The following is an 8,818-nucleotide window of genomic DNA, read 5'->3' on the forward strand; positions in this document are numbered from 1 at the left end:
TTAATAAAAACAAAACAATAAACATCAAACCTCTGTTTTTATTTACAAAATAACAATGATAATATTCAAAATCGCAATATATTAAAATTGACACGCAAATTATCAGAAATCGAACCTACAGACTAAAATCCAAGCGGCTTTAATCAAGAGCTAAAAAGAAAAACAAATCGACCAAAACCTAAAAACTAGGGCGAAACCAAGAGCTTGAAACCTAAAAACTAAGAGCAAAACCATGAGAGCTTGTATATTAACTCGCTACCATATATATGTTTCGACTACCGTATCTATATAACAACTTTCTATACTATAGAAAAATCTATATTTCTTTCTATAATCATTTTATACGGAACAACACATAGCAAGCGTCGCATATTGGCATAACAAATAACAAAAATATACGTACATAGAAGTGCTCATCTAAGTATATAAATATATACAGGCGGCAAACTTCAAAGGCGCAATCATTATCATATACATATAGTCGTTCTGTCACAATTTCACATAATAATACGCAATTATATATAATTGTGAAAATATATGTTGTCAAATGTGTTATGTAATCAAAATCATTTTAAAAAAGTGATGCAAAACATTGTTCCTTTTGGTATGCTCTGTGTTAACTTACGGTTAAAAAATGAGCCAATTTATTATTATTTATTTATTTTATTTATTTATTTATTTTCACCTCCAAAAATAAAATCAAAGGCAAAGGATGACTGTGAGGAGTCAATAGAGACTCATCGGGCACAGTCACCCAAACAAAAATCAATGTTTGTCATTGCTGAAGAAACGTAAAATATAAAATGAATATCATCAAGAAAAGAAAATATTTCTGCAATTATATCTTAGTAGACAGTTGATTATAATGAAATTAATTAATTATCACTTACTCATACAAAAAATACTCATACATGCACACACTTACGTGCATATACATACATATACACACAGCAAGGGAAAAATATAACTGAAAGAGAAATCCAGCAAAGGCAACAAACAGGAAAGCGATAAAGGAATATGAAGAAAAACTAAGTGAGAACATAAAAAAGACAGTAAAAGCTTTTTCAGTTACATGAGAAGCAAACAAAAAAAGAAAGATAAAGTGGGGCCTCTAAAGACTGACCAAGGCAAGATTGTAACGGAAGAAGAAGAAATTGCTGAGATGTTCAATAACTACTTTGGATCGGTGCTGACAAAAGAAAATACAAATAACATAACGGAGCCAAAAAAATTGTTTGGGAGTAGCCAAGAAAGGATGCTTACACGTGTTTACATAACAGAAAAGATGGGTGTCGATTTACATAACAGAAGAGATAGTTGTCGAAATACTAGGAAGTCTCAAAGAGAATAAAACTTCAGGAATAGATGAGCTGCACCCAAAATTTTTAAAGGAAATAAGACATGAAGTAGAAGCCACACTGTGCGAAATATTTAATGACTCTTTAAGATCAGGAGATACACCAAGGGATTGGAGAGACGCTATCGTCACGCCGTTGCTACATAAAAGGTTATCCAAAAAGTTACAGGCATGTGGGGTAGAAAGAAATCTGCTACAATGGATAAAAAATTGACTGAAAGATAGGAGACAACAGGTGCGGATAAAAGGAATAAACTCGAAGTGGATAGATGTAACAAGTAGCGTGCCTCAGGGATCGGTATTGGGACCGCTATTATTTGTGATATACATTAACGACATCGACGAAGGAATAGTCTCTAAGATTTCAAAGTTTGCAGATGATACCAAATTATGTGTGAAAGTCAACAACGAAAAAGATGCGGAAATATTGAAAAAAGACCTAGCAAGACTGTACCAATTTTTATCCGTTTGTTGTGTTGGTGCTATTATTACAAGACATGCTATTCATGGATTTTTCATTACTGACTTTAACAGCGTGTTGGTTTAGTAACTAAGGTGAATGGTTGGTCAACATCTTCAACTGGGGTACCCGGAAAATTAAACCATTTATTCTCCGTAGCACATTGAATTTTGTTTTCACATGATTATTATTATTATTAACAGGGTTTAAAGTGGTTCAGAAGATTATAGTCTGGGTAAGAACCACTACTAATTAGATCTTCTAATATCCTATCTGTCCGAGTTTGGCTTTGAAGCTGTTAAGTGAATTCACAGAGACTGCATCATCACTTAGCTCGTTCCAGGCGTTGACCACTCTACTGCTGAAAAATCTGCTCTTTATTTTTCCATCCGAGTTTTTGAAAATCTTAAATCTGTGTCCTCGTAGTTTATCACTGTTTAATAGCCTGAAAAATCTCGAGTATGGTGTTGTTTCTTTGTTCATGATCTATTTGTATGTTTGGATTAGATCTCCTCTGCATCTTCTTTTTTCTAATGATGTTAAGTCGCATTTTTTCAATCTCTCATCGTATTCAATTTTTCAGATTCCTCTAATCATTCTTGTGGCTCTACGTTGTATTTTTTCTAAAACTTTTTTATCTTTTTGCATATATGGGCTCTATGCTTGAACACAGTACTCCAGATGAGGTCTGACTAGGATTTTGTACAGTTTCATTATGATATGCTTCTCTCTGCTGACCATTGCTCTTATAAATCTTAAGATCGTATTGGCTTTGGCCGCTGCCACTGTGCATTGTCTTGACGGTTTTGTGCTTTGATGAACAATGTTTCCTAGATCCTTTTCTTCCTCTGTTGAACGTAGTTCTCTTTCACAATGTTTATATTAACATATAGCGTTCTTCCTTCCTAAGAGCATGACTGCACATTTTTCAACGTTGAAAAGCATATGCCAGTCCTTGAGATATTGTTATATAGGTTATAGTTCTCTACCCTATATTATATTAGTTATTGTTAAACTGCGGCTTATCAGATTATAAAACAATAAAAGTACACATAACCTCTGGTTGGTTTCTTTATTGTAAGTTTTCAGATTTATAAATGAAACATAAATTGACGTTGAATGTTACTAATATGTCGATTGAATTGAATCACACTAATTAGCACTTCTGATTCTCGACTTCTTCTTTTTCTTGTTCTTCTGGCAATCAACTGGTTATTAACTATACCAAACAATTAATCTTTAACTATATCATTGTATGCATTGTTTTATCTCCACCTACCCTCGCGTAGTTTCAGTCAAGCTCTTATATACTAACTATTTTGAGTTGTGATGTCTATTAACTTATATTAAATGTATGGCATACGTGTACGTATAACCTAACTTAACTAAATATTACGATGTCGTGTATGTGCGATTTGTGTCATATAACAATATCTTTAGCATTTCTGAGATATCTCTGTCTTAGCTCCTGCATCTTCTTCCATGCTTTAAATTTTGATCTTCTGGTTTTCTGTACATTTTTATTTATCCACGGTAGCTTTTTGTTGCTTCTTCGGATAGTCGGTATAGTCTCTTCAACAACTTTATTCGTACAGGACTCAAAGGTTTCCCATTTATTTTGCCTTCCTTCTTTTCTGAAATATGGTTTATTTTGCACTCCTTCCTTTCTTGATTCGGAATCTGGTTTCATTTCATTTCGATCCTTCCTACTCTACAAGTAGTGATTATTACACATTTTTTCGACCTTAAATTTTGATTATAGGGTACAAGTTTTTTTTTAAACTCGCAAGTTTGTAAATGGTTTGATCATTATATTGCTTTTCATTTTATGATATTGTGTTTCTGAATCATTTTGAGATAATTTTTATAAACATTTTTTTCATCAGCTTCACAAGAATCGATAAATTGCATTGTGAGTTCTAATGAGTTCTTGATCATGTATGTTTTGATAAATACCTTTTGAATTAGTTTTTGAACGTTTTTTATTCTAGAATTTGATGTAGAATTTTTGTATTAATAAAAATTTTGCCAAATTTGAAACATGAAATTATGTTTCAAATTTTTGAATCTATTTTATAATATTTGTTAAACAGTATGATAATTTGAGTTGTAGGCTAACTTTATCATCGGTACCTCTTTCGATTCTATATTTGCATTAAGATTTGTTAAATGTAAATGCTTTATGAGTTTAGTTTAGTTTATTTTAGTTTAGTTTAGTTTAGTTTAGTTTAGTTTAGTTTAGTTTAGTTTAGTTTAGTTTAGTTTAGTTTGTCTATGTTTTTGTAGCCTTGTGTAATGTTTACACGCAACTTTTTTTTGTTTTATTTATTGTTTACATTTTTTTATAAATAGTTTACTTTATATGCTGGTTTTTATCAAGAAAGAACATTTTTGTTTTAGTGTATTATTTGTAGTTAAAAAAAACACTTGTCATATTCATTTTTCTCATTCTTTCCATTTTTGATGCAATATGGTTACAATAAAAACGAAGTAATTCACCACTTGCTATTTTTACATTTCATAATAACAACTACGAATTAATGCATATTTAGCAAAATTTTCAGTTATATCTAAAATTGTATTTGCATGTTTGAAGAAAAAGCCTTCGTTTTTTTGTGTTATTTTTTATAACGATCTTAGTATAAATACTTTCAAAATGGAAACTTTGACAGAGGCACTAGCAAAGGTAATATCATAGCTTGGAATTGGAAAGACCTAATTTCTAAGGTTTGGAAAGTTGTATTTCAGTCATAGTTATTTGTTATTTTTTTCGTGATCATTTAAATAATTATCATTTTTATTTTGCTCATTTTTTTATAGGCCTAAGCTTATGATGAATTTATTGATATTGTCAAATTTGCAGATTTCCAATGTAGCATGGTCTCTTTCTACTCCAAGACTCAAGTAGGATGTTATTGTCCAGACTTTTTCAAATTATCTTTGTCAACTCTTTTGTATTCATTTTTGCTGTTTTTTTTTTAGGATTTAGGTATTGAAATCTTTCGTTAATTTATTTTTTTACTTATTTGTCATTATATATATATATATATCATCATCATCATCCACGTTTAAAGGTGCTCAACCCTGGGTGGCAGAGCCACCAAGTGTTCGTTTTTCAGAGTTCGCTGACAAAAACTCCTGGTTGGCCTTGTCGCATAATCACGCCCATTTAACCGTCTTTTCCATTCTTTTATATTCTGGGCCATTTTTGGCTTCAGGCCTAATGCCCTCATGTCCTTTCACAACACTTTTTCCCAAGTGAGCTAGAGTCTGCTACTTTTCCCTTAACCGCTAGTTATAATAGTTCTACATTTCTTTACCCAGTGCTTATTTGCTTTACTCTTTACATGGGCGAACCGTCTTAGTCTAACACCTTTATTTACATTGGACAACTCATCTATTCTCAACCTTTTCTTTATTACGCACGCATATCTTGTTTTTTATATTGGCTATCCAGATTACCTAAGACCATTCCTCAAGGATACTCCCATTATTCTTCTTAACATCTACATTTCTATTTTCTTCAACCTTCTCAAGTTTTCAGCTGTAAAAGCCTAAGTTTTGCACCCATACAACCGGCGACTTTTTACACCCGCTTTATATATCTTACCATGTGTAAAAAGTTGTCTGTTATTATATATATATATATATATATATATATATATATATATATAATTTATTAAATCAAAAATCAGGGAAAACCAAATAAAAATATAATATTCTTGTTTTTAGCAGGCCTTCCTGACAAATGTTAATCTTAATGGCGAAAATATAAATAGAAAAATTATTTTTAAGTAGAGAATAGAAAAATGACTAGAAATTGAACTTTAAAGATATAAATTGCAGAAAATGGAAATGATCTTTAATATAATAGTAAGGCGAGTTTATGGAAATTTAATTTTAAAAAATTGGTGTCAGGATCAATGTTGTATTCAGAATTCAAATTAAAATAGAAATATTAAACGCTATTGTTGTGAAGTGAATCATTGGGATTAGGTTTTCTCTGATCAATCATTTCCATGAATGCATGTAGTAGTTGGTAATGTTTTTGTTAAGGTTATTGATTGTGGATTGAATAATCATTCACGAATTCTTGCATGTTCAATTTTGTTCATTGTTCAAGCCAGGCTTGACAGATCCGTATGGTATTTGCATATTTGACATTGATACGTATCCTGAAGGCAGTCGATGGGTGATTAACTTTTGGAGACTGCTGCTCACTACCATCTATCTCTTTAAGTGCTATTTAATAAAAGATCAGAGATGTTGCTAACCATTTTGTCACATTATTTGTTTTTTGAATTTTTTCTCAGTTTAGATTATTACTATGGTTTTGAAATTTTTTTTGCTGGAAGTTTGGAAATTGTGCTTTGACTAGTTTTTATTGAGCTGCTATTGTTTCAAAATTAGGTTTGCGCGACCATTAGCCAGGTTTTGAATACAGGTACATCACCAGCTGAATGTTTCCTGTAGTTTTCTATCTCTGAATCATCTGCAATGTTTATGGTCTTCGCTTGGGATGGATTTTCATGTTGTAGCATGATAGTATTGTCCACAATCTTACACCATTTTGAATTTTTGTTAATGAGTTTTTGCATTTAGTTAAAATTTACATGATGTCGCTCGCATTGTTGAGAGCAACTTTGTTATCCAGATATCTTGTTACGAATGTTTTAAAGTCTGGCAGTTTGGATAAGTTGAAGCTGAAGCTGTGAACTTTTGCCGCCGCCAGCCTAGGCAGTCTTGCTTCTGGCCGGGACTCGCCTCTTCACAACTTTTTATTTCCGGGTCGGAAAACACGGGCCGGGCGGAAGAGTTATCGCGCCCTGTTTGCTGGCCTTCAAGAGAGAAACTCGGGGTCAATGCTGTGACCAGTTCACTCATTGAACCGACTAACCAATTACAAACCACAATAACCCCAAAAACAAACTCTAAAACAAACTCTATTGAAAACTAACTCGTAAACTTTCCCAAAAACTAATTCAAAAACTAACTCCCAAAACAATTGTCCAAAATGCTTATATACTAAACAAACTGAGAAAACATTCATTTTCAAACATACTCACTATATTTGCGCCATACCATACCAACATTCACACAAAAACTAATTAATACAATATTTTACCAACCTGCACTGCACACCTGACCAATTCATACAACATGTGCGCCAACATACACACTTACGCCATTCATTTCACATGCGCGCCAAAATAAATTCACACATACATGGTGAATGTGTGGTAAGTAAATGGGGATTGGGTAAAGAAGTGTAGATCTATTATATTGATAACTGACGGTTTACGGAAGTGGCAGACCTAAGTTGTGTTTTCAAAGGGAAAGTGTTTTCAAAAAACATAAGGACACTGGGTCTGAAACCAGAACTGATCTAGAATAGAAAAGAATGGAAAAGACTGCTAAATGTGCGTGCTCATATTATATATATATATATTATATATATTATATATATATATTATATATATATATATATACACTTTTTCTCACCTAGACCTAAGGTGCATTATTGTCAACACTTAATTCATTCTAGGTTGGACACTTAAGGGACTCATCAGTAGCCCGAATTAAAACATCAATTTAGTACATTTATTATCTCAGTAGATAAAATTCAAACTAATATGATATGTTAACTGAAACTTTTCAGCTATTCTTTTAGTTCTTGCCAGGTACCTGTGTATATCTTTTTTTTATATATATTCCCATATTTTGTTTTTTATATTGGCTATCCAAAAAGTACAGACTAGACACGTTAATGTACGGTCAATTTAATATAATTCCTAAGTATTCATCAGATTTTGCAACTTAACCTATGCGCCCTGATCTACGATCTAAATCTGTTCTTGCTTTTTTTGGTTTATCTCTCTGGATTTTTTTTTACTTTTCTAACTGCTTCATTCCTTACAAAGTTCATAACGGGTCTCAATGCTTGTCTGTTTTTGATTGATTGATTGATTATCATTTTTCCTATATTTTATGATTTCACTGTCTACACTTGTATTAAATATTTCCTATTAATAGTTCTTTAATAAATTTTTTTGTCTTTTAGTGTTTTAGATCAGTTTGAAGTTGAAGTGAATTCATTGCAGATTAAACATGGAGTTAGTTTCACATTTTTTAATTTAGTTTTGCTTCATTTATTCCTTTTTATGGTCAACAGTTGATTAGTTAATGAAAAACATGAAAGTAAAATATGAAATAAAATATGAAATAAATGTACATAAAATTCAATTTTATCAGCTTGAAATTTGATTTAGCTTCAGTTGGTTTTATTCTAATAAGGATATAGCTTTGTACATAACAATTTCCATTCAACGTTATTTTGTAATCAATATCTATTTTTTTACATAAAGATTTAACCAAATGTTAACATCGTTAGCTAGGTTATACTGAATTGTTTTATATTATATTTTTTCAATGACCCACCTCTTTTTTTTATATTTTAGTTAATTTAGTTTTATAACTTATTATGTATACTTTATTAGCAAACTCTGAAGCAAATTTTTTTATACAAAAGAGCAACAAGTCCAAAAATAATAAAATATTTGTTTGAATAATGGCGTACATGATAACATAACCTTTTTTTTCGACAATCGTTTGACATCAGCAGTGTTGAATACGGATTTTGTTTTATTTATTTATTTAAATGATCGTAGTCTCGAATAATTCAGAATCATCATAATAAAGTTCAAACTTAATCAATAAAGTCCTAATCTAGTAAAATCGTTCAAATTAAATTAATAACAAAAGACATTCAAATAAGCATAAAATTTCAAATCTGAAAAATTATTCAAATTTAAAACGAAAAATAGTTCAAATGATAAATTCAAATTAAAATTCAACAAAATCAAACATGTCGAAAAAAGGCCTTTTATTGAAGACGCGCCAAAGTTACCAAAAATTCGACCAAAATTTGGGATTCGGTTTTGGCCATTTTAAGGCCGAAAAGTGCAACTTCTGTTAAAACCACTTTTTTGATTCTTAAACAA

At 31.1% G+C, this 8,818-nt stretch overlaps 1 protein-coding gene across 1 annotated transcript in view; it reads right to left on the bottom strand.

Annotated features, from left to right (window-relative positions):
• Positions 1 to 6,223: 6,223 nt before the first annotated feature.
• The window catches only part of HELRODRAFT_181163 (hypothetical protein), a gene marked incomplete at both ends in the record, with an annotated part of 3,201 nt that continues 606 nt past the window's right edge, over positions 6,224 to 8,818 (bottom strand). The window contains 3 exons of the mRNA XM_009030434.1: positions 6,224 to 6,309; positions 7,113 to 7,203; positions 7,720 to 7,762. Coding sequence (XP_009028682.1) covers positions 6,224 to 6,309; positions 7,113 to 7,203; positions 7,720 to 7,762 — 220 coding nt within the window. The remainder of the gene's footprint in view (positions 6,310 to 7,112; positions 7,204 to 7,719; positions 7,763 to 8,818) is intronic.

The sequence above is a fragment of the Helobdella robusta genome (genome assembly GCF_000326865.2).
Source record: "Helobdella robusta unplaced genomic scaffold HELROscaffold_68, whole genome shotgun sequence".
Classification (NCBI taxonomy): domain Eukaryota; kingdom Metazoa; phylum Annelida; class Clitellata; order Rhynchobdellida; family Glossiphoniidae; genus Helobdella; species Helobdella robusta.